Source organism: Aulonocara stuartgranti (genome assembly GCF_965226115.1).
Source record: "Aulonocara stuartgranti genome assembly, chromosome: 5".
Lineage (NCBI taxonomy): Eukaryota > Metazoa > Chordata > Actinopteri > Cichliformes > Cichlidae > Aulonocara > Aulonocara stuartgranti.
The window spans coordinates 10460769-10487258 of NC_138943.1; the positions used below are offsets into that span (position 1 = coordinate 10460769).

At 39.6% G+C, this 26490-nt stretch overlaps 2 protein-coding genes across 3 annotated transcripts; one reads left to right on the forward strand and one right to left on the reverse strand.

The window, feature by feature from the left end:
- atrip (ATR interacting protein) lies at positions 1 to 20647 on the forward strand. 2 transcript variants are annotated; one of them, XM_082532188.1, is made up of 18 exons: positions 1 to 307; positions 678 to 1018; positions 4997 to 5079; positions 5461 to 5631; positions 5720 to 5832; positions 6788 to 6912; positions 7042 to 7131; positions 7923 to 8028; positions 8507 to 8668; positions 10036 to 10303; positions 11094 to 11147; positions 11273 to 11439; positions 12617 to 12753; positions 13045 to 13136; positions 15386 to 15472; positions 15556 to 15634; positions 16347 to 16568; positions 19151 to 20647. In XM_082532188.1, exons 2-18 carry the CDS (start codon positions 679 to 681, stop codon positions 19222 to 19224), a joined length of 2370 nt encoding a protein of 789 aa, XP_082388314.1. In that variant the 5' UTR covers positions 1 to 307; position 678; the 3' UTR covers positions 19225 to 20647. The 2 variants fall into 2 exon arrangements, with proteins under 2 accessions (XP_082388314.1, XP_082388315.1); XM_082532189.1 differs by having other exon boundaries at positions 7045 to 7131.
- Positions 20134 to 26464, reverse strand: LOC309706012 (tribbles homolog 2-like). Its single transcript, XM_082532190.1, has 4 exons — positions 25935 to 26464; positions 23082 to 23360; positions 22594 to 22886; positions 20134 to 22144 (listed from the first exon to the last, which is right to left on the reverse strand). The coding sequence occupies exons 2-4, from the start codon at positions 23358 to 23360 to the stop codon at positions 21655 to 21657; spliced, it is 1062 nt and encodes a 353-aa protein (XP_082388316.1). The 5' UTR covers positions 25935 to 26464; the 3' UTR covers positions 20134 to 21654.
- Positions 26465 to 26490: the final 26 nt, after the last annotated feature.

The following is a 26490-nucleotide window of genomic DNA, read 5'->3' on the forward strand; positions in this document are numbered from 1 at the left end:
CGAAAGCAGTACTATGATTGGTCACGTTATCAGGCACACCGGAGCGGGATGAACGACACACTTCTGTCTTGTCAACTTTAGTTTGGTGTTGTACCATATTATACAGCATTTCACAGTTTAATTCATGGGCGCCGTGTAAAGGAGTTCTATTTAAGACACTCTCTATGTCTTTTTAATCAATAAATCCAAATATTGTTTTGACTGAATGAGGTTTTGTAGCTTAGCAGGCTAACTTCCCATTGGAAATCACGACTAGTTTTTGCTAGCTTAGCTGGCAGCAGCGACAGCCAGAGAAGCCAGAGGCAAGGTAACGCAATAAAGTCAGAAGAAACTTGTACGTGTTCATGCATGTAGTTAAGCTAAAATAAGAAACATGCGTTTTGGGTTTTTTTTTCTTTTTGCTTCAGTCACATTAGCCTGAGTTTTTTTTCAATTCCTGAACGTGACTTTGCTTAATAAGTTATTAGCTGATGCTGTACCTAAGTTATTTCAGGGCTAGTCTTGAAGCGATTAAACGAATCAGTTTTAATCGCAAAGTACGGGTTTAATTAAAATAGTTATCTTCAGTTATACTAGTTATTCCTAAGAGACCCACACAGTCGCCTATTCTTAGTGTTTGTGAATATGCATGCATGAGAATTACTCACAAATGCTAATGATATGTTCCCCCCATGCAGCATGAACTGTCCCCCAACAAAGCGTCTCCGTGGCCTTAACAAGGATGTAGTGACAGCAGTGGCTTTTGATGACCCTTTTGGAGATGATGAAGAATTCACCCAGGAAGTCTTAGATGAAATCGATGATATCGCCTCGCAAGCCATCACGTCGGCTTCGGAAGGTGTAGAGCCAGGGACAGGATCCAAAACGACTCAGCCAGCCCGCGGGTCATCCTGGCCATCCTCCTTTGGACAGAACAAACCTGTGAACAAAACCACATCTAATCATAGCAGAGAAAATGCATTTTCTTTAAACAGTAGCCACAGAGAGAATGCGGGGATACCAAGTAGAGAACCATTGGGTGAGTATTTATTTTGTATTTTTTTAATCTACACTATTATTAACATTATTTATGTAAAAATATGCCCTTAATTAAACACCAGAGCATTATGTGTGTAAATTAAAGGAAGACAGGTGGAAAGGTGAAGGTGGGTGATTTTAAATAACTCGTGTCAGTCATTCAAAACAATGAAGGTGCACAAGAGAGGTGAAGTAGAGAGTGCAGGAAAGGTGGAGTGAGCGGACATGAGTTTCAGATGTGATTTGTAACAGAAGGAACAGAACGGGAGTGAAATAGAAGGTTTACAAGATGGCAGGGTTTGGAAACCGATAAATAGACAGGAGATGCTAGAGGTGTCAGTGGAAGATGTTGAGGTTTTCATTGGGAGTGACAAAAATAGACAAGGTTGGAAATGAGTAAATCAGAGGTGCAGCTCAGGTGGAGTTGTTTGGAGACAAAGTTAGAGAGGCAAGGTTAACAAGGTTTGGATGTGTGCAGAGGAGGAAGTGTGGATATATTGGACAAAGGATGTTGAAGATGGGTCTTCCAGGCAGGGGAAATGAGAGAGACCACAGAGAAGTTTTGTGGATATAGTGAAGGAGGATGGGCAGAGGGCTGGTGTAAAAGAGGAGGATGCTAAAGATGGTTTGAGATGGAAGCAAGTTATCTGTTAGGGTAAACTCTAAAGGAAGCAGCAAAGAGGAGAAGAAGAATTATTAAACATTTAAATATGCTGTGGAATGTTAATTCCACCGGCAATTACAGTGGGGCAAAAAAGTATTTAGTCAGCCACCGATTGTGCAAGTTCCCCCAATTAAAATGATGACAGAGGTCAGTAATTTGCACCAGAGGTACACTTCAACTGTGAGAGACAGAATGTGAAAAAAAAAATCCATGAATTCACATGGTAGGATTTGTAAAGAATTTATTCGTAAATCAGGGAGGAAAATAAGTATTTGGTCACCTCAAACAAGGAAAATCTCTGGCTCTCACAGACCTGTAACGTCTTCTGTAAGAAGTTTTTCTGTCCCCCACTCGTTACCTGTATGAATGGCACCTGTTTGAACTCATCATCTGTATAAAAGACACCTGTCCACAGCCTCAAACAGTCAGACTCCAAACTCCGCCATGGCCAAGACCAAAGAGCTTTCGAAGGACACCAGGAAAAGTATTGTAGACCTGCACCAGACTGGGAAGAGTGAATCTACAATAGGCAAGCAGCTTGGTGTGAAAAAATCAACTGTGGGAGCAATCATCAGAAAATGGAAGACATACAAGACCACTGATAATCTCCCTCGATCTGGGGCTCCACGCAAGATCTCATCCCGTGGGGTCAAAATGATCATGAGAACGGTGAGCAAAGATCCCAGAACCACACGGGGGGGCCTGGTGAATGACCTGCAGAGAGCTGGGACCAAAGTAACAAAGGTCACCATCAGTAACACACTACAACGGCAGGGAATCAAATCCCGCAGTGCCAGACGTGTTCCGCTGCTGAAGCCAGTGCATGTCCAGGCCTGTCTGAAGTTTGCCAGAGAGCACATGGATGATACAGCAGAGGATTGGGAGAATGTCATGTGGTCAGATGAAACCAAAGTAGAACTTTTTGGTATAAACTCAACTCATCGTGTTTGGAGGAAGAAGAATACTGAGTTGCATCCCAAGAACACCATACCTACTGTGAAGCATGGGGGTGGAAACATCATGCTATGGGGCTGTTTTTCTACCAAGGGGACAGGACGACTGATCCGTGTTAAGGACAGAATGAATGGGGCCATGTATCGTGAGATTTTGAGCCAAAACCTCCTTCCATCAGTGAGAACTTTGAAGATGAAACGAGGCTGGGTCTTCCAACATGACAATGATCCAAAACACACCGCCCGGGCAACAAAGGAGTGGCTCTGTAAGAAGGATTTGAAAGTCCTGGAGTGGCCTAGCCAGTCTCCAGACCTCAACCCCATAGAAAATCTGTGGCGGGAGTTGAAAGTCCGTGTTGCTCGCCGACAGCCCCAAAACATCACTGCTCTCAAGAAGATCTGCATGGAGGAATGGGCCAAAATACCAGCTACTGTGTGTGCAAACCTGGTAAAGACCTATAGTAAACGTTTGACCTCTGTTATTGCCAACAAAGGTTATGTTACAAAGTATTGAGTTGTATTTTTGTTATTGACCAAATACTTATTTTCCACCCTGATTTACGAATAAATTCTTTACAAATCCTACCATGTGAATTCATGGATTTTTTTTTCACATTCTGTCTCTCACAGTTGAAGTGTACCTCTGGTGCAAATTACTGACCTCTGTCATCATTTTAAGTGGGGGAACTTGCACAATCGGTGGCTGACTAAATACTTTTTTGCCCCACTGTACATTCCAGTATGCTTAATTCCTTTTCATCGTGTGCATTAATCATTGAATAGATTGATTTCTGTCTTTCTAGTCTACCATTGAAAATTGCAAGCAAGAAAAACTATTTATGTAGCTCTCTGAAAAAAAAAAAGTAGCACTTTCATTGTAGAAGCAAAATGAGCTGCATAAAAAAGTCCATATTACAGTTTTGCAGCCACAAAACTATATGGAAAATGTAATTTGATACAATTTTGGTTAGTTCATAGATGGGCTTGAGCAGGTGAATAAATAAAATCTTTACAAATTGCACTCAACAACAAGGCAATAAAAAAAGCATTAGATGAAAAAAATAATAAGTTAAGCAAAACAAGTAGAAATAATAAATATAAATCATGGTAGCCTTGGAAATATGATAAAACTCCCAAAGTAAAAGTAGAGCAATAAGCAAAATGAAATTAATTGATAAGTACCTGGATTTCTGAAAGGCACTGCTAAACACATACTGATAATGGTGGCACACCATTATTAGGATTTTGTAGGTTATTGCAGTAGCATAAAGGTTATGTCTTCAGTAGTAGTAGTAGAAGACACCTGGAAAATAACCCAAGTGGTGGAGCTGTTTCATAGTTCATGAAGATGAAGATTTGCAGGATCTTTAAGAGCAAGCATTCAGATTTTAAAATCTGTTCTAAAATTACGTGGAAACCAGTGTAATAACCGTCCTACATGTGTTAAATGTCATATTTCATTCTTTTATCTAAAACTCAGGGAGCTGCCTTTAGGAATAGCTGAAGCAAATTCAATTATTTTTTGATATTCATGCAAGCAGCACATTAAAGTACCTTTTCAGTGTCTTCCTTCTAAAAAAAAACAACCCCTAACCTGTTGTAGTATTTCTTGAAATATCATAAAAACTAATTTAATATACGAGATGGAGACTGAATAAATCACTGTCAGTGTTCAAAAAAGAATTATGCTTATGTCTACACAGTTCCTGTGAGGGTAGTATTCTTTTTAACAACAGTTATTTAACACAATAAACCACATGCAATTTTATCTTCCCAGTCCAGAATTGAAAAGGTGTGAATTCCATCTCATCTGTTCCTGTTATTTTTTCTTTATCACGTTAAGAAAAGTGTTTTGGACCTTCATCTGGGACAGAATCTGCTCCTCTATGTAACCAAAAGCCAGTGGGCATTTGAAACGTGGGCACAGTTTATGGTGTTTTGTCCTTTCAGAGACAGGATTCACAAGTACAGTCGTGTGTATAGATAGACAAGATGATATAACAATAGATGACAAAATGTGATGTTTGTGAAGGAGTCAGGAGAACCATCAAAAACAGATGAATGGCTAAAAGTTGTAAATAAAACATTTGATATGGACCTGCTAATTAATCCAATCAAGAGCTCAAATTGAGTAAAATCATCGATCTTTGCTTGTAAACAGGAGGATAAGAAAACAAAATATCTTCTCATGTGTTTCCTTACATTTTGAAAAAGACCTTTGAAAAAATTAGTGTGTAGCTAATCGTTTGTATTTGAAAAGTTTTTGTAAAGTCCTTTAACATACAAATGCAAAAATCATTATCAAAGTATTAATACAGTCGATTTTTGTACTGAACACATTGATAAAGCTGTTGCTGTTCAGGTAACAGGCAGCAGCAGTTTGGGTCAGACAGAGAGGACTCCTACGGTCTCCTGGAGGCTCAGCATGCAGAGCTGAAGAGGAAGGTGAGGCTCTTTTAAAATGGAGACTGTCCAAAAGTACAACATCCAAAAGGTCCTGATTTCTTTTTTAAGAAAGTGGAGGCTGCAAATTTTCCTTCCTTCATTTTTTTCCTCTCACGTAGCTTTAATATTTTGTGAAAATTATTATAGTATTTTAACTTTATAATGTCTATACTCCTTAACAAACCTGAGACTCTATGCCATTTCTAGTTTCTCTCCATAACATGGAAGTATACAATAAAGCCTTGGTTCAAATTTGGATATCTGTACTAGAACGTTAGATGTATGTATCTATTTTCATCAGTAGCAAATGTCTTACAAAGCAGGATTTCTGCATTTTTTTGTTTATTTAGATAAGTTATTGTGTTTTGTGTATGTTATTAGCTGAAGGAGGTGGAAGAGGAGATTGTGTTGAAGAGCGGGGAGATCCGGGTCTTGAGGGACTCTCTAAAAGCAGCTCAACAGGAGAAGGAGGCTCAGAGACAGAATCAGACCCTACTGGACACTCAGAGACAGAAAGAGTATAGTGAAAGGGAAAAGGAGCTTAACAGGAAGGTGAGGCACTAAAAACACATAAGCATAGAGCATATGGTGGTTATGATCCTTTGGAATAATATGACACTGGCATGTTTTCTGTGCACAGGTTCAGTCTCTGCAGTCTGAACTGCAGTTTAAAGAAGCAGAGATCAATGAGATGAAGACCAAACTGCACACTTCAGACAAAAACAAAACAGCCTCTCCGCTGCCTAAGAACAGGTCAGCCATCCTCAACATTATCAGCAGAGCTGATAATCAAATACTTTGTTACTTAGGGGTTTAGATTGTCTTAACATTTTTAATCTTTTACTGTTTTATTTTTGTAAACATTTTGCAAAATTCTGTTTATTGCTGTCAGCTTTCTGCTTTTACTATTTTACTTTAAAGGGAGAGTTTAACATGAATAAATATGCCTTAGAATAATCCTTTACTTGTCCCACAAGGGGAAATCTGGTTGTAACAGCAGCAGAATAAAAGCACATATACAAACAGGACAGAACAGAACAGAAACAAACACACACACACACACACACACACACATAGTGTGTATGTAATGTGCAAGTTGTAACAGTAGTAGTTATGTTGATTAGTGCAAATTACAGCGCTGATGTAAACATCTATGTTTGTTGGGAGCAGTTTTGGTTGTACAGTCTGACAGCTGCAGGGAGAAAGGACCTGCAGAAACACTCCTTCACGCATCTAGGATTCAGCAGTCTGTCACTGAAGGAGCTCTACAGTTCAGCAACATTTACATGCATGGGGTGGGAGACTCTGTCCATCAGAGATGTTATTTTGGCCAGAGTCGTTCTGTCTCCCACCACCTGCACTGGGTCCAGGGTGCTTCCTAGAACAGATTTAAGCCTTGCTGAACCAGGAATGTCATCCTCAGCTTTTAACTCATAGGGATTACTTATACATACTCAGACTTCATTATTTACAACTTTGACTACAAAAAACGGGAAGCTGCCGTTGTAAGAATGTATACTGTATATGACAGGAAAACTGGAAAACGTGATAGATAATAGCTTTGAATGTTTTAATGCCACATTTTATCATGTAGAGTCCAGATAACTGAGTCAATTCCACTCTTCAGTCAAGTTCTAATACAGCCAGAAGAGTTAGAGGTCACAATTATTACTGGGTTGTTGTTTTTTTTTTTTCTTTCTCCCCACAGTCCTAAAATCCTGAATCATGGAAGCAGCAGCTCATCCTCTCCAATAGGAAATGGTTTCATCACCAAGGAGATGTTTGGAGCCCAGGTATCATCCAGAGTGACACCAGTGAAGGCACGGAGAGATGGTGGGTTGTATGACAACGCTGATGTCATGAAAAATATAGGGGCAGTAGTAGGAGCAATATATTTACAAAGACAAAAATTATCTGCTCGTGGTTAAACTCTGCCTGTCTATATCTATGTATATGTTGCAGCAGAGAGAGGAGCATCCAGCAGCAAATCTAGTGATGTGTCTCGACCAGACCCCTTCCTGTCTGTCAGACCGTCTCATCTGCAGCACAGAGGTCAGTCCCCCTGCAGTGTGCCTTCAAAGGGTTCCTGAAAGATTTCATATTTTAAAGCTACCAGGAAATTTTAGGATTTTTAGAGATTTTACTGGACAGCTGAAAGAAATATTAAACCTTCCTGACCTTACACAGTTGAGTTGTTTGTAGCTAGTTCTGTTTCCCACACACAGTCTGTCAGAAAATAGCCTGTACACCCTTATGCTACAGTCAGGCTACACAATGTCTGCCTGATTGTGATCCAGCTCATGTATGTATCAGAATTTGAAATAGGTTACATGTAGGTTGTTTTATTTCATAAAGCATGACATAATACACAAAAGTGACTCTGCATCTGGGACCTCATTACCATGCGATTTTTCTTGTACTGTGGAAGGTATAAATTTCTGTACCCTCCTAACGGTTCCTTCATTTCTGTGAGGTTCACCATCATCTATGCAGCATTCTGCCAGCTATTTGTTTTCTGATGCTCACTTGATGTAGGGTCATCAGAATATACACGGAATGGGTCAGAAACAGTAACAGCTTCAATAAATGTTCCACCACATATGCAGACTGTTATCAGCTGCCGTCAACTATCAGAATCTGTAAAGGAACCGATGTAAACGTTTATTGGTATATGTTCAGTTATATTTTCTTTTATCTATATTGCGCCAAATCACAACAAGGGTTGCCTCAAGGTGCTTTACCTTACAATAATACAAAGATAAGAGAAAACCCCAACAATCACATGAGTGAGTATTAATCTGATTAAAATCTGTGTCTGTTATTCTGTGTCATCCTCCAACCAGGTGGCATCCTGCTGGGGCTATTGCTGCAGCAGCCTCTTTCTCCCAGTAGCCTCGGGCTCTCTCATTTGCTGAGTATGAGTCTGACTGACATTCACCTGACATCCAGGTAAACACCTTGCACTTTAATCTTGACAGCCTGAGCAGTAACATGTAGTGTAATATGTATAAAGCAGTGCTGTAATAGTTACTGGCAAAGTAGAAAGAAAGGTTTAACATTTGTGATGATAGAATAAATTTTATGTAATAACAGCTTAAATGAAGTATATCAATAAATTAATTTATCCAACTTTAGGAACAAACATATTGTGGGTTTCTTTTGTTGTTGATGTTGTTGTTTGTTGAAACTGACTTCAACAAGCTACCAGACTTCAAATTTGGATAATCAGTCATCACATGCTGTTGCCAAGTCCTCAAAAACAGAACTTTTTCATACAATATACAAAACTTTATAGCATTGACTTTACCCTAATAGTGTTTCAAAAACAGCCGTAGCATTGATTGTATCACTAGTCATACTTCTCAAACCTAAATGAAGTTGTAAGACTAACTGATGTGCTGATGTTGTGTGTTGTTTATGTGTTCAGTCGGCTGTCAGCAGGTTTTCTGCTCAACTCTGATGCTGCAGCTGGTGTCAGTGGAGCTGGAGCTCCCAGAGCTGCTCTTAATCCTGTCCAGAGTCTGGCTGTAACTGGACTCAACATGCTGAGTCAGAGCCAACCGGCATCTGCAGCCAGCAGCAAAAACAGGTAGGATGACTGACCCTGATGCCATTCAGTTGAAACAATAAAAAGTCTCTCTTTGCAAAGTGCAGAAGAACAGCATACACTTTCTGATCTATAGACAGCAGAGTCCTCTTGTGGATAAACAGTGTAAAAGCAGATTAAATGGTCTAATGTAATATGCTGAAAATTCTCCCCATATCGTACATGAATTCTGTCCTTGGCTCTGAAGGATCTCTGTATATAGATTACTTTGATATTTTTTTGAGCACATCAAAAGAGTGTTTCATTTGTTTTAAATCAAATTTGATAGGTTTTTTTCAAGATATGTGGTGAAATACCTGATACTTTTATTCATTATTGCTTTAAAATATTTTATGGAATCTATATAAAATGCAGAATCAGTAAATGGCAGCTTCCAAAGTCAGTGAGTTGAGGCATATCACTTCTGCAGTGTAATTGTCCATTTACATTGCTAACCTTTTAACTTCTCGGTGTAAAAATACATTTTTATTAACTACTAACAATTTTTTAAAAGCAATAAAAGCTACATAGAGTTGTAGGCCAGCTAAATATTTAGCATTTTAGTCCTGGTGGTTATGTTAACTTATTTTGTCATTGGTGAGAAACTTTGTGGGCATTGCTACAAGGGCCATATATTTATATGGAGTGTTATGTTGTTTTTATAATTGGTTTTAAAGCACCAGTATAATAATAAAAAAAAAATCATTTTCACAGAAGTGGAGTTTGCATGTTTTCCCCGTGTTTGCGTGGTTTCTCCCTGGGTACTCCGGCTTCCTGCCACAGTCCGAAGACTTGCACTTAGTGTGGTTGGGTTAATTGGTGATTCTAAATTGCCCATAGGTGTAAATGTGAGTGTGAATGGTTGTCTGTCTCTATGTGTTAGCCCTGCGATAGACAGGTGATCTGATCAGGGTGTACCCCACCACTCGCCCTGTGACAGCTGGGATAGACTCCAGCCCCCCTCATAAAGATAAGTGGAAGAGGATGGCTGGAATAAATTTTCCTAACTTTCCAGTCTGAAACAGATGACTGGAAAGAAAATTTTATCATTAAACCTGATTAATTTCTGGCTTTGTTCTTCCTGCATGTACTCTCCTCTTTAACACAGAATTATGGAGACAAACTCTTTAAAAACAACGGCAGCTAAAGGAGTGAAAACAGCATGACAGCTACTGCCTTGCTGATAGACATATCAGTCATTAGATGGCTATTGAGAAAGGCGAATACAGGGCAGATTCATTTTTTAAGGATGAATGGTTTAAGTCAGAACGAGAAAAATATCTTCATGGAAAATAACCCACTGGTTGTAGGTTAAACGATTTGGATAGAAAAATCTAAAAAAATAAAATAAAAATTGTGTATGTAAATAGGTCGTGTCCTGGAGGTGTCCTCCTCCTCTCTCTGTTGGACCTTCACCTGTCTCAGCTATGCCAGTCTCTGGACTCGCTCCGCTCCTCCTCCGCTAGCAGCAGTGGTTTAGACTCTTCAGCTGCCAATACACTTCCAGCAGGCCGCACTGCTGCAGCTTCTGCTGGGCTGCGAAGACTGGAGGAGGCTCGTTTATGTGGGTTTAAAGTGGAGGACATTGGCCTAGCTGCTCTGAGGCTCCTTTGTCTCCTGCTTGTCCACAGTGATGAGGTGATGACACAAGAACAACAGTATAGTAACAATGTGTAATGGTGGCTCAAATATACAAATTGCAAACTGCATGGTGAATGTCGGGAGTTCCATATTGTTTTTCACAATAGTAGCGTTGCATGGTTCAGATTTCTAAATACTCTTTATTAGTCTAAAACAGCCTTGGCTTCATTGGATATTTTTTTGGTTGAAAAATTAATCTGAGTTTAGCACTCACTAATTAACAGCTTATTAATTAGTTACCATTAGGTACCCTGCCTTTTGCCCTTTGGCAATGGCATGGATAATTAGTGATCTTGTTATTGGCCTTATTGACATCATACTCAAATCAGTTCAGTTTTATTTATATAGCGCCAAATCGCAACAACAGTTGCCTCGAGGCACTTTATATTGTAAGGTAAATACCCTACAATAATATAAAGAAAACATCTGTATTATTTTACATGAATCCAACAATATGAGAAAAAAAAGAGTAGAAAAAAGCTCCAGAACCTGAGTATTTAGAGCTGTCTGAAGCCTGAACTTTGGGGTCACAGGGGTTACATCTACATACGCTGACATTTTAATTTGAAACTTTGTCCTTGTTTAATATGAGCATGAACTAGATGCATTATTGTGACATTATGTGCATAACAGAACAATACCAGAAAAATAATAAAGTTTCAGACGACTGCTGCAATATTTTTCAGACTTTAAAAAAAACATAGCACACCTTTATCAGTAAAGTGTTATCCAAATGAATTGTAATGCTGTTCAGTTGTGCAGTAATGACATTTTACGTGGTCCTCAGGTGGTGGAGGCTGTGTTGTCAAAGGAGAGTCAGAGCAGAGCCATCGACCGTAAGGTACTGAGGGAATTACTATTCACTTTGTTGTGCTATATTAAACATTATTAACTTTCCCTCATTGTCTTGACCAGAACAGAGAATAAGATTTATATGATGTAATTTCATCTTCGCTCTTGTTTTAGGCGGATGGAGTGGACCTCTGCTCTCAGAACACTTTGTTACAGTCACTGCTGCGGTTGTGTGATCCGTGGCCCGGTGGAAGCAGCCCACAGATTGAGGCGATTTCCCTCAATGCCATGAAGACTCTGTGTGTCTTAATTGAGAGAACGCCAGACAAACATGTTGACAGGTACACAAAATTTTTAATTGAAATCTGATGGTTAAGAGATCTTATTCTGTGGCAACACATTTGTTTAGTATAGTTTAGCAATATGGAAACCAAAAGACTTTGTGAATAAGAATGTAAGCAATTCATTAAATAATATAATATTAAAAAGTAATGTGGAAGTGAAACTTCGCCTGTTACTTACTTGGTATAGACATGCGCAGATCCCATGATGGTTGTTTTTGTCTTTTAGAGGACTTCTTCATGATTTTGAAGAAAACATAAAGAGAAAAAGAAACAAAGAAAAAACTATGTTTATGTTTCTCAAGTTTGTCAGTACTGCAAAGAAGAGAGAAAGTGACCAGAAACTCCATTTTAATGCTTGATAATGCTTCTATATATTGTGCAAAGTCTGCAGGATTATACATACACATGAATATGATACAGCTGCAGTTGCGTGGAATACTGCTGCAGGCAGAGGAGTGATGAGTGATAGGGTTGTTTGAATTTCCACTAGCTCACAGTACTTGCGTAACATCTTAGTGTAAACTACCTGCGGTGATTCATGGTCAATGCGGTCATCTTACTAAAAGTAGAAATGTGATGAAATGTAAATATAAACTTCATTACCATCAGTTGTAGACGTTTCTGGAAAATGGTGAAACTCATCCCACAGTTATTCTGCACAGGGGCCAGCTTTTAAACTGGAAAACTCCAGATGGTGTCAGGAATTTCATTTTCCTTTTATCATTTCATACCAAGTCTGAAATCACAACAACTCATTCAAGACCTGGATGAAGGTGCTGGAAAGTAATGATGATAATTATTCAGCATAAATCATTAAATGCATTTCTTAACAACATGACTCCTGACAGTTTCAACAATGTGAATTTTACTGGTAATATCAGTTTTTCATTGTGATATTAACTTCAAAAATCCTGTCTGTGAAACATCCAAACCAACAGGGGTCCAAGAGTCCAAAATTATAGTTTAATCAAAAAGAGATTCAGAGCTGCAATTTCTAGTTTGTGTTTGTTTTCTATAGTTTATTCATTTTATGTGAAAGATGCTTATGATGAATTTCTTCATTTTTAGATGTGCGTAACCATGTTCAAGATTTTTATATAGGCCTCAATATGTGTAAACCTAGAAATGTATGAATCTCTGTTAGTCATGTGTGCATCATTCCTCCCTCTCACAGGTTAGAGTGTGTGATGCCGGTGGTGTGTACGTGTGTGTCAGTGGACAGCCGGTTCCAGACAGTTTCACAGTGTGTGTCCATCCTCACATCGATGTCTGACCATGAAGCACTGGCGAAGAAGCTATGCTCTCAGCATGGTGAGGCTGCCCCCTCTGCAGCACTTTACCTTGTCTGAAGTTTAATATCATTTATATGCTCGACCAAAGTCCTACAAGAAGCAAGTCTCAGAACTATTTATTTATATCTAATTGAATCCTTCCATAGATTTCAGTGCCATGTTTCCACCTCTTATGTTTCTGATGATGACATTTATTGTGTGCTGTTATGCTTTTATGTATCTTTATTTCAGCTCAAAAAATCACAAAGTTATTGAAGTTTCTGTGTGAAGCAGAATAAATCAATTGCAGTTTTTATTCTTTTTCTTTTAGATCCCTGTGTTTTCTTGAAGTTGTTTCAGTTCATCAGGACAAGACCAGACAACCACACAGCGCACACAAACTGGATTCAGCTAGACCTTCAGGTAGTGCACACACACTGTAAAGGTGTACTGACTTGTACAGTATTCTGTTTAATGTGTGTCAGCTGCATCTGAAGCCAGGATTTGTGTGTGCTCTGAATATCCAAACTGGGAAGAAGAAAAATCCTTTTTGTGTTAGTCTGGGCTCCTCTATCTCCCTCCAACAACTCTGTGGCTTTGTAGTCTAAACTCTCTGAATCAGATATATATATATATATATATATATATATATATATATATATATATATATATATATATAAAAACACCCAGCACGCCCCTGCGGGCGGTTTATCCTTCAAGCTCGGGTCCTCTACCAGAGGCCTGGGAGCTTGAGGGTCCTGCGCAGTATCTTAGCTGTTCCCAGGACTGCGCTCTTCTGGACAGAGATCTCCGATGTTGTTCCCGGGATCTGCTGGAGCCACTCGCCTAGCTTGGGAGTCACCGCACCTAGTGCTCCGATTACCACGGGGACCACCGTTACCTTCACCCTCCACATCCTCTCGAGCTCTTCTCTGAGCCCTTGGTATTTCTCCAGCTTCTCGTGTTCCTTCTTCCTGATATTGCTGTCATTCGGAACCGCTACATCGATCACTACGGCCGTCTTCTTCTGTTTGTCTACCACCACTATGTCCGGTTGGTTAGCCACCACCATTTTGTCCGTCTGTATCTGGAAGTCCCACAGGATCTTAGCTCGGTCATTCTCCACCACCCTTGGGGGCATCTCCCATTTTGACCTCGGGACTTCTAGGTTATACTCAGCACAGATGTTCCTGTACACTATGCCGGCCACTTGGTTATGGCGTTCCATGTATGCCTTGCCTGCTAGCATCTTGCACCCTGCTGTTATGTGCTGGATAGTCTCTGGGGCATCTTTACACAGCCTGCACCTGGGGTCTTGCCTGGTGTGATAGACCCCAGCCTCTATGGATCTTGTACTCAGAGCTTGTTCTTGTGCTGCCATGATTAGTGCCTCTGTGCTGTCTTTCAGTCCAGCTTTGTCCAGCCACTGGTAGGATTTCTGGATATCAGCCACCTCCTCTATCTGCCGGTGGTACATACCGTGCAGGGGCCTGTCCTTCCATGATGGTTCCTCGTCTCCCTCCTCTTTCTTGGGTTTCTGCTGCCTGAGGTATTCACTGAGCACTCGGTCAGTTGGGGCCATCTTCCCAATGTATTCTTGGATGTTCCTTGTCTCATCCTGGACTGTGGTGCTGACACTCACCAGTCCCCGGCCCCCTTCCTTCCGCTTAGCGTACAGCCTCAGGGTGCTGGACTTGGGGTGAAACCCTCCATGCATGGTCAGGAGCTTTCTTGTCTTTATGTCAGTGGCTTCTATCTCCTCCTTTGGCCAGCCTATTATATACATATATATATATATATATATATATATATATATATATATATATATATATATATATATATATATATATATATATATATATAAACTATAAGTGGTAGCCATGCTTTGATCCACATGTTTAGACAGGATCTTGTCTAAGAATGCTAATGTTATGAAAAGTTACACAAGTAGTTGTGTTAAGGATCTTAACCTTCACATATTTTCTTTACTTTTTTATAACAGTCCTAGAAAATGTAACAAATGTGAGTCTCCTGTTCAGAGAAATGTGGAAAATATTTTAGATATTCAGTTGCTTCCTTCAGCTAAGAACAAACTGTAAGATGTCTGTAGTTGTTGGCAGCTGAAATGATGATCAGGCCAGATGAAGTTAGAATGGGAGGATGAGAATATACAGGCCACGCGAAGCCCTGAAGTTTAAAATACACCCTGAGTCATACTTCTTAATCTTAAAAAAGGCCATCAAAATGTATATGAAAAAATATCGGTCACTAATTATTTCATGGTTTATTTGAAATTTAGTGTTTAAACCCTAAGGATGCATTTATTTAAAAAAAAAAAAAACCACCAATGTGCTCATCCTCTTTGTTCTCTATGACTGTTTATCCTCTTTGCATCGTGTTTCTTTCTTTTGCACTTTACATTTGCACAATACATTTCTCCCAAAGTGCTTTGTTGATTTTATTAATGTTTGATTTAATTAATATTACTAATTATCAATTGCATTGATTTAAACAATCTTTTCCCTCTTCTAGTTGTTAACTTTAAGCAATGCATTTAATACACTGCTTAATCGTTCTGGGAATGCTGTTATTGTGAACACATGAACTGCTTTTATTTGAGAATTTACGATATGTCTGCGTTAATAATCAGTGGGGTTTTTTGTGTGTGTCAGGTGGTTCGTTTGTTGAGCAGACTGATGACTCAGAGATCAGAGAGCTGGGCTACCAACCAGCGGAGCAGCTGTCAGTGTTATACTGAGGTAACTGTGTGAAACAATGTTGTGTCCCTGTGAAGAGTGACGAGTGTTGCATCTTTATGCATTTGTGTTTGATTCCTTCACAGCTGGTTCAGACAGCAGTGATTGTTTTCCATCGTCAGTGGTTAGATCTGCGTGGTTCTCAGGAGCAAACAGACCCAACAGGTTGGTCATATTTCAGGTTGAAAGCATGAAATGTCAGTAACACAATGGTCTGAAAGATTACTATAGTTAAAAACTATTATAAAATAATTAACTTAATAATTAACTAAATTAATTAACAGAAGTAAACTAGACCTTGGAAATTTTTAAAACTAAGGATAGCAGGTTTGGAACTTGGAAAAATAAATAAAATAAAAATATAACGGAATTATCCTTAGTTTTTGATAAAATGTTGTTACAACTTGGCTGATGAGCCATTGATGGATGAAGTTCTGGATGTCTATAACAATCTGAGTCAACTTGCTTTGGAAAGGTTTTTATCGTAATACTTGCATTTATTTTGAAATCTTGCCTCTGATCTACTTACCATAATAATAAAAAAGACTAAAACAAACACTGAAACTAATAAAAAACTAAAACTAAACATTTCAAACAATAAAAATAAAACTGAAATAAGAAAATACACTCTTTAAATGAACTGTCATTTAATGGTCGGGCATTGTACAGCTACAAGCATTTCACCCCCATGTCATACTGTGTATGGTTGTGTGTGTGTGTGACAAATAAAATTTGAATTTGAATTTAAAACTAAACTGAATCTACTGAAAATCAAAATGACAATAACAATACAAACCCAATAATAAATACAAAACTATAATAATTCTGACAGTCTGTCTCTAAAAACACGGTTTCTTTGCATTGCTTCTTGTTCCAGGGTTTGCCTCACCTCTGCAGCCATGCTGTAGCTCCTCTTTGCCATGGTGGCACAACTCAGCGGCATCTCTGCTCAGAGAGTGTGTGCTGCTGTTGCATTGGTTGCTTCTGCATCATGGCAGCTTCTCCGAGAGCTGCAGGCCGCTGCTGCACATGTACGACCAGGTGATCCCTGCTGTACGAGACACGCTGAGGAAGATCCCGGATCTGACCGAGAGCGAGGGTATGGACGCACAGAAACATGCACGCTGAATCTAAGCCTTGAATTAATCTTTTAAACTATTTAGGAAGATTTAATGTGATGTTTAAGTTCCACTATAACTGTTTACACCTGAATACACCAACTCAAACATAGCTGAATTTTGTATGAAGAGCTTTGGCTTTCCTTTCTCTTAACCGCTAAGAGCATGATGAGTTTTTCCTCACACACCCCCTCCTGGATATGACTAATTACCACCTCGAATCTTACATGTATCACGCAGATAATTTTAGCTGTTAGATAACAACATGTCTGTCTTCAGTTGTGTGATGAGGCATCTCTGGTAGTACGTGTTGTCAAACCATTTTTATACTAGAATTCCACCTGATGATCTGTGATTATGCTGGTATTAAACTTGAGGTTTGGGGTGCTTCTGGATTTCACCTGGTAGAGCATGTGCTCCATAAATTTAACTCTAAAATCCTTAGTGCAGCACTCCTATATTCAACTGCCCCCGCACTATTCACTGCATGTCATTCCGCCTCTCTCTCCCACCTTCCGTTATTCCTGTATTATATCAGAAAAGCCAGAAATAAAACTTAAGGAAAGAAACAGCACCTTCTGTCCAGCAACATTTTCCACCTCCCATTGCTGCAGCTGCTGGGTGCTCACAGGTCACATCATATATTTATAACCTCCTGTAAGTTGTGGGTCTTCCCTGGGGTCTCCTCAAAGCTAAACGTGCCCAGATAACATCCAAAGGCAGTTTCTGGGGGGGTATCCTGATGAGATCTCCGAACCTAAACAGCTTTTTATTTGTTCATCAGTATTTAAATCTAGCTGTATGTACCAGGATCACTGGATATTTAAATGTAACTTTAGTATTGCTGTAGTGCAAAACGAAAAGAAAGAAAAGAAAACAAATACTCATCAGCCCAACATGACAGGATGGCTTTCTGTTTTTTTTTTCTCCATATTTAATGCATGATGCAGCTTTATAGGTCTGCTTCTCTTTGAGTGATCTAAACTAATTCTCTTTGTTGTCTGTCTTCCACGTCAGAGCTACTTAGTGTGCATTGCTCATAATAAAACATAATCATGTCTGAATGTCATTGATATTATCAATTTGACCATTTTAGTATGACTGCTAGCTACATCATCCAGTATTTACACCTTACTAGAGATGGACCGATCCAATATTACGTATCGGTCCGATACTGATGTAGATTACTGGATCGGATATCGGAGAGAAATAAAAAATGTAATCCGATCCATTAAATATCAAAAAAAGCACCTCACAAAACTTGCGACACGGCGTAACTCTCCTCATAACAGTAGCGCAGTGTGCTCACGTGATAGAGCGGCTGTGTGTATTTGTAGCCTCACTACCAAACCAGCATTTCATCTCCGAGGAAGTTATCCCAGAGAGAAGTAAAGCAAGTGTGTAAGTTCATCTCTGAATGTTTGTAAAGCATTCCAGCGTTAAGCTTAACAACCGATATATGGAGCGACTGCCTCTTCTCTCCGTCTCCTGCTGCTACTTCAATCATGAAACTGATCAGTGATCAGCTGATCGGCTTTTCTGTCGCGAGTCCGTCTCTCTTGCTTGTTTATCTCCCACTTTGCACCAGAAAGAGGAAACCAGCGGCTGAATAACAGCAGCATGTTTAAGCTTGATAATCTGTTGTTAGAATTTATTTAATATTACTTTCTAGACCAGGATCCTTTTCTACGCAGCTGACGGCTGGTAACTGTGCAGGGGTGGATCTAGCAAAGTTTAGCCAGGGGGGCCGATAGGGCATGAACAGGGAGAAGGGGGCACAAAGACATACTTTTCTTTCTTATTCTCATTTAAAATGTCTAGCTTTTATTAAATTATTATCTGAATCTTACACCCAAAGTTTTAATCTGATGTAAAATGAATAGAAGTCCATTACTGTATATAGTAACTATTAAGTCTAATATACCCTAGTAAGCTATAGTACTTTTTCCTTTGGGAAGGTACCATCTGTGCAGTCTGCAATTCTGTTGAAGAAAGATGTTGAATCTATTTAATTATTCTTGAAAAATAATTGATTTCTGGGCATTTTTTTCACACTGCATCAAATTAAAGTTGATTACGTCGATTAAGCATCATGAGGTGGAGGGTGGTTCCCTTTTTTTTTTTTTTTTTTTTTTTTTTTTTGCTGGGAGTTTTAGAGCCCTATTAGTTAGGTTGCTTACTCTTTAAAATACTAGAATAGGGAGGATGGAGTAGGTTTAAGTTTATTAGATTGATGGGTTTTGCTGAACTATGAAATATTTTGGGTGCAGTGCATTTTTTGCATACAGGTATAACAGGAATAGCTTTAGTGGATTTTTTTGGGGTTTTTTAACTTGAGTATGAACTTATACAAAAAGCAGCAAGATATTAAAAAAACAGTTTTATTGATTAAAAAACACACTATATCGGATTCATATCGGTATCGGCCGATATCCAAATTTATGATATTGGTGTCGGACATAAAAAAGTGGTATCGTGCCATCTCTACACCTTACCCGATTGCTCTTGTGTTCTCATACGTTAAAACTGTCACATTTTTTTTGCCATCTTTCACATCTTGTAGAGTTGGCATTGGACGAGATCTGCCGCTCAGAGGGGGATGAAGCTGATGACATGGACACTGACGCCGGCTCCTAAATGGCTGCTCCCACTGACCTCTTGATTTAGTGACGCATGCGGGACAGTTTACTGACTGCTGATGCAATGTGTTTTAGACTGGAACAAGGACAGAGCAGCCTGTGGTTCTTATCAGACTTCTAAGTGAAGTGAAGGTTTCACAGAAATGGAATAGAGGTGAGTCAGAGGTCTGACTGAAGTAATGAACACAGAGTGTTTACTCTGCTTTCAGGTGGGATTTCATAATAAAACATGAAGGTGAGGGGGGGAAAATCTCCTGTCAGTATTTATGTTTACTTGTAATCTTTCTTTTCTTTCTCTTCTCCTACTTTCTTTGTTAAAGTCAAGGCTACTCTTTTATTTCTCTGTGCTTTCAACTAATATGTAGCTGGGTATCACCCCACAACTATCAAATATCAGTACAACTACTGATATTAAAAAAAAAGGGTGGAATTTCTTAACTGCTGTATAATTTATAATACTATGAAACAGTTCCAGTTATACTCAGACTACTCTTACTGCAACTCTCCAGTTCTTTATTACTGGATGATTAGCAGATGATACTCTGCACCACTTTTGGAAATTTCATCAGTTTTTCCCAAAACCCTCTCTGAATATGGAGCTACCCTAAACTTTGCACTTGCACAGACAGGTCAACAGTCTCTCTTTCTAGCACCTCTAAGGGTCATTCACTTGTTTGCAGTTATATACAAACATGTATTATTTTTATTATTATGTTTAAAAATTAAGGGTGTAAAATTGCAAGCCAATGATACCAAAATGCTGGTACAGGTACACTTCAGACTTGAAAAAATGTTGTCTTAAGATAATACGGGGATTGTGTGTACACATGTATGTACCATATGCAGGCTCAGAACACGTCAAGTTTATTTAATTAAAATTCAACAAAAAAAAACTTTGACACCAAAACATTTTTCAAAACCTTTATTTTTTTTCTCGTCATCTGTAAGTTGGACCAGAATCATACAGCATACCAGGAAGCAGCTTATTGTCTGAGTTGAGGTTTGTTTCTAATTATTATCATCCTCAATAGACACACAAGACCAGTAAGTGATGATTAATCGTATTCCATTATCTCAAGATCATCACTTCATTATTTTCTTAATGAGTCAACAAATGTTGCTTCTCCTTTATCCTGTTATTCCCAAATTAAATTGCTCAGTGACATTGTGAGAGAATAAGATGTGTCCCAGAATAAACAGTTGTTATTCATTCACAAATAAATGTCAAACATGAGAAAACAGTTTATAAGTTTGTATCAAAATATAAATAATTTGTGGAGATTATTATGAGATACAGGATTTTTTTTATAAGTCCACAAAAAACAATTATATTAAATTACCCAATGAAATTTTGATTTTAAGGTCTGCTAAGATCTGAAAAATATTTTATCAACCATGGCTGCTCTCTGCTTGTGTAAAAATGGATGAGAACACTGATAGCTGAAGCTGTATTCCTTTTCAATGCCATTTTTTATATTAAAAACAATTACCGTATAATCTGGTTCCTAATGTTTTTCAGAAAGATGTGTTTGATCTTTCTCACAATCACAGAAGGAAATCAGCATTGTAAACACTGAAACAAAAAAGCTATGTCCCATTTTAAGCTCCACCTCCTTTTGAGTCCACAGTTTTAAATATAAAGGTGCGTTCAGGGCAATTCTCAACACACTCAAGTACATTTTTTTGCCCTTAAAGGGGACCTATTATGCCTTATTGTTATATATAAAAATATAATGCTAAACCTTTAACATTTTCAAATAACAAGGTCAACATATGTATACATAACCTTCCTTTAAACACTATTTTAGCAATTTATTGCAGTACTTGGCTCTATGTGATGTCAGTGAGGTATGCCTAATATACAGCTTTGATAGCACTGAGCACAGAAGCCACACCCATCTGCTGTTCAAACCTTCAGTTTATGAGGGGCAGTCTAGTAGATGACAGTTGCTTAATCATATTGCTCAAGTACATGTTAGTTGGGCAGATTGGGATGTAGGATATTCTCCACTGCACTTGTTGAGGATGTGCACCTGAACACACCATTAGTTCTCATTTGTGTCTGTTACTGCTGGAACAAGTGACTGCTGGGAGTCCACTGTAAGGAAAATTTGAGAAAGAAAACCACCTTTGGAGGCCCTGCCACCTAAAAGAGGCCGGGCTTGAACTGAGACACAGGTAGAGAAAGAAGGCACATAAGGGTCAAGTAATCCAGGATTAGACTGTCTCTGTAGTGCGGCTGTGCTTTTAATGTGTCTATATCTGTGAAGACCTCTTTGGAGTTTTGAGTGTGAGGACGGAGCCACACATCCCGAAGACGCTGTTTTTATAGTCCAGATTAGGTTTTACACCTGAAGTGTGAATCAGGTTTAGGCTGCAGGGATTCAGTATAGCAGTTCAGGTCCTCACAAGGAAATAGAGATGTCTTTTAATTTGTCTCAGTCCATATTGGCACCACTTGGTCATTGTCCTCTTGTTTATTCTGTAGTGTTGTGTGGGAGCTGTGATGTATCTTGTGCATGTTGCTGTGTGGCATGCGAGGTTTGGTAAGCCACGGGTGCATCGGCAGCTCAGATGCCGTCAGTCTCTCAGTGGGAGATTTCCTTAGCATGCAGCCAATCAGACACTTGGCCTCTGGCGACATCCAATCGGGCAGGCTAAATGCTCCACGGCGTATCTTAGCAAACAGCGCAGCAGGCTGCGTGTCCTGAAAAGGGTATCGGCCAATCAGCATTGTGTACAGAGACACGCCCAGGCTCCAGATGTCTGCGGCACGGCCTGAGTACGACCCATTCCCATTGGTCAGGAGCTCAGGGCCAACGTAGGCAGGACAGCCATGTCTGTCTGTTAGAGAGTCATCGTCGTTGTTACCATGCAGGAGCACGCAGTCATCGAGTCCGAGTAGTGCCAGACGAGTCCTGGGAAAAGAAAAAGAAAACACTAGTCAGACAGAAGTTTATCAGCAGCAGTATTTGTAGTATTTGTACAGTCTTGGCTAAGTAGCCAAGACTGTAAGATACAGTAAAAGTACTAATAGAGGTACTTTTTTTTCCCCCCATATGCCTCCTTCATGCTAGTAAGATCAATCTAGCGATATTTATACTTGTCCATTTGTTGGGAGTAGTATGCATTCTTTTAGACTCCCTCAAAATGGACCTTTGTGACTACAAATGTAAGCGTGAATGGACTGTATCCATTTATGATATGCCTCGTGAATGTATTTTGTAACCACAAGAGTCTCCCCCTGCAGGCCATTAAAGTTAATATTTCACAGCACTTCCACCTGGGCCCTACATCTGTCTTTTACAGTCCCAGGTATTACTGCTGTAATAGTGCTATTACCAAAGCACCAGTCTCGGAGTCTCACCTGTATTTGTCGATGAAGACGAATCTGCGGAGCTTCAGGTCTCTCAGAACGACTCCGTGGTCATGACAGTGCATGACAGCATTCAGCATCTGGGCGAACAAAAGCCCCGCCTCCTCCTCGTTCAGGCGTTTCCTGTTGCGCACATACGCATGCATGTCACCGTGGTGACCAGGCAGGAAGACATACACCTTGTTTTGGCCAATTACAACGTCCTGCAGAGCACAGATGCTTTCATGTTTACCAATCCGGTCATAGGCCGCCAACCGCTCCTGGTATCCACGCAGTGGGAGCACCTGTGGGGAAAAAAAGGAGTGACTGTCATGGGTAACGTAGTATGATGTACAATACAGTCACTACTTTCACAAGTGTTTTACAGTAATCTCTTCCTAATATTATCATTAACACTACTTCTGTAGTATCGACAGTACAGTTTTTAACATGTATTCAATTCTTATTAAAAGTAACAGTGACGTTTTTCTGAGTGTTACCTGACAGGTGTACTGCTGCTGTGTGTGCACATGCACAGCCCTGTAGGTCTCTTCCCTCTCACACCGTTCAAAGAGGAAATATGACCCAACTCTTGATGAAGACTGGCTCGAGTTGGATGTGGGGGCGGGGCTTGTGGGTCTCAGGCAGGGTGATATCCCAGTAGAGGTAGGGGGTGGAGCCAGACGGGCTCGTTTACATTTCAGTGAATCGACTTGAGGCTCGTCCAGAAGCCTCTTAAGACACAGCTGAGATCTGGTTGTAGACACGCTGGCGCTCATCTGTGATTGGGGACATCATCAGGTTAATGTACACTTCCAAGTAATATGCTGCAGCAAGTACAGTCCCAAACTATCCCAATTAAACACAGCCAATATTTCAATGAATAAAGCCACCATATCTAGAAGTAATACCTGTGAGCCAAAAGGCCAGGATTCAGAGTGCTCCAAACCCTCACTTTCAGACACTTTTTCCCCAATCTGACCTCTGGGTGGCCTCATCTCCACTAATTCAATCACTGAACTTGTCCTCTTTACTTTGCTTTTCTTGTTGGTTACTTCTGGAGCATTTTAAACGTGATTTTCTGAGATTCTGGTAATTTATTAGTATCTTACTTAGCACTAATAACAGGCGTGTGTATCTGTGCATTGCACCTTTATAAATGCATTTTGTCATTATATGGTCAGTATGATAAAAGGGTGAAGAGTCTCAATTTATGCAGCATTAAAAAGCTCTTAAAAATTGCAGTAATCCTTAATCCTAAACAGTTACTATGAAGAGGAGCGCACTATTGTTAATGATTAAGTAATGTTTCATTCAGTGTTTGGTAATTTGGCTGTTTAATTTTAGAGGCCGTGACCGCACTGCAGCGCCCTCTGCAGGTGACACTCTGACTTGGCCCCTTCTGTCCGCTGAACACTTGTCAGTAACACTTTCACATACAGTAAGAGAAGTTATATTTGTATCATATCTCTCCGTGTTCTGCGTCTCCGCTGCTCACATGTTACACAGTCGGTGTGTCTATAGGCTTCATGATGCAACTTCCTGTAAGCTGATGGGTGCTTCAGCTTTCAGATAGTTGCATCAGAGCACAACAGTTTATAGTTTAAACAGGCTTTAAATACAGTCAACAATTACACACACACACACACACATGCAAGAGAGAGAGAGTGTGTGTGTGTGTGAGTGAGTGAGACTTATGTAAAGTTTTTTTAGAGCCTGTGGTCGCTGTGGTAACGCTATGTTGCCTGCTGTGGGGCAATGCTGCTTTCACTCTGCTGAAACACCCTGAGTCACAGCAGCAACGTCATCCACCCCCAAATACACAAACACTGAATCTAAGATGAATGATTTCTCCATGACGTTCTGTTCAGCTCATAATCAGAAATCCGGTTCTTAAAAATAATCTAAAAGAAAACGTTCGTGGGGTGTGTAACGGTGTGTGCTGAAATGTAGTGGCACTCAGCATTTTGTTAATGATGCCCGTTTCTTTTGTTTATTCTTCATATTCAAAAACAAGTGAACATTTGCTGGAATAGTTTAGATAGCTCAGCAAAATTACAACAGTTATTAAATAGACTAACAGAATAAACTTTTGACTTTTCAAACTGAGAGGGGCTAGAGCTCATGGGAAACGGGAGTTTACACAACTGTTAACATTTATTTATTTATTTTTAATCTTAATTACAATCCAACTTTATCATCTAAAAAGGTAAAGCAGATCTGTGACAAGGCTGAGTTTAAGTAAATGCAGTTATCAAAAATCCCACTGGTATTTGTTACAAGGTTTCTTCATTCTGTAGTTTAATCTCGGCTTTTTGTGTGTATTCCTGTTTCTGAGTTTGCTTAAGTCTTTAACGTAGCCTCACTTGTGATTTTTACTTTTATCTCCATATGAATGATAAGTCAGAACCGCTGTTTTGACCGTCCACAAATGTACTTTAAAGGTAAAAGGAGATGAAGCAGTTTTCACCACCGAACCTTTTGAACCGCACGGGAACAGTGTGGCACTGTAGTGTTTTGTTTTGTTTTTTAACTTGGTCAGAAACTCAGATATGCAGCAGATATACTCAACAGTCACTCCAATAAAATCCCAATTTCTTTTGGCATTTTTGCTTAAATAACTTAAATGAAAATCTGATTTGTAGAATTTACTTTTACTTTTTACAGAGCTTTTCAGCTATTCTCTTCTTCCTGTTTTCATAATTTATTTGATGCCGTATTTTGCTGTTGAGTCTACTGTGTCATTCTGGGAGGTTTTTAATGCATCTGTCTGTTTATGATTAGTGTTCACACTGCACACTCAGACTGCTACAATCCAGTCAGTTTGTAACATGCATTTAAACGTAAATCATTCAAGGTCCTAAATTGTCATAAAACTTACAGCTTCAGTTTTCATCAGCTCAGATCTGCAGGCCTGAAAATAAGGGTGAAGCTGTCTAAAAGTTCAGTTTCAGGTTTTACTACCGGAAACGAGAGCGCAAAACCCAAATGATGATGAGCACGTCATACCTGGAAACAAAGCGAAACTCCAGCTCGATTTTCCCAAGCAACTACTTTAAAGTTTAGGAATGATCTTTGCTGTTCTTATTGTTCATATTTGATAGGACAGCGCTTTTTCTCTGCCTCATACACCTGCATTATCGTTTTATAAACTGACAATGCACGAAGCTTAGTGAAATACACGTGAATATGACGTAATACTTCAAGTGCACTTCACAGATAATACTTTTGCATTTTATAAGTAACAGTTTGAATGTTATTTACATGTGTCTGTACAGGCGCATTCGTTTATGGTTTGGTTAGTTTTGTTAAGTAGCCAGGTTGGGGGTTTTTTGGGGGTTTTTTTTTTTTACCTTGAGGCAGACTGGTCCGGACTGCAGGTCAACAGGAAGCCAGTAGATTTAGTAGAAATCCAGTAGAGTCGGCGTTTAGGTGCTGGCTTCTGTCTGTCTTTGCAGCAGAAATCGGTGTAGACATAAAAACAACTGGGACCAGCAACTGGGAGAACTGGTGGTGACGTCTTTGTTTGCTTCTTATTGTCTAGGTTGCGCAACCTGTCGTCAGTCAGCTGGCGGTTTCTGAGCGACTTCTTTGGTTTCAATGAAAAAGCAGCAGAAAGAAAGCAAATCGGCAAAACTTATGTGTGAAAAAGAAATAGAGAAGAGAAAGTTTTGAGTCCTTCTCTGTGTGAATATCCGGAGATAAAGTGAACAAAGCGAGTCCTCGGGTCCTCCTGTCTGTCCGTTTATCCGTCTATCGGCGGGTCTCATTAAAACGACCCCGGTCCGGATAAGATCCCCTCCGGTCTCCACGGATCCTGCTGCAGTTCAGAACTTTCAGCCGGACTGCTGAGCGGACTCAGAGTGACTTCGGCTCTGTTTGGTTTCGATATTTCTTCCCCCGGTGTCG

Excerpts from the sequence above, each read along its gene's own strand:
- atrip (XM_082532188.1), top strand. The coding sequence starts at position 679 with ATGAACTGTCCCCCAACAAAGCGTCTCCGTGGCCTTAACAAGGATGTA. Across the intron at positions 8,669-10,035 it reads GCAGCCAGCAGCAAAAACAG|GTCGTGTCCTGGAGGTGTCC; the intron begins GTAGGATGACTG and ends GTATGTAAATAG. Across the intron at positions 10,304-11,093 it reads TGCTTGTCCACAGTGATGAG|GTGGTGGAGGCTGTGTTGTC; the intron begins GTGATGACACAA and ends CGTGGTCCTCAG.
- LOC309706012 (XM_082532190.1), bottom strand. The coding sequence starts at position 23,360 with ATGAGCGCCAGCGTGTCTACAACCAGATCTCAGCTGTGTCTTAAGAGG. Across the intron at positions 22,887-23,081 it reads AGCAGCAGTACACCTGTCAG|GTGCTCCCACTGCGTGGATA; the intron begins GTAACACTCAGA and ends TTTTCCCCACAG. Across the intron at positions 22,145-22,593 it reads GTCTTCATCGACAAATACAG|GACTCGTCTGGCACTACTCG; the intron begins GTGAGACTCCGA and ends TTCTTTTCCCAG.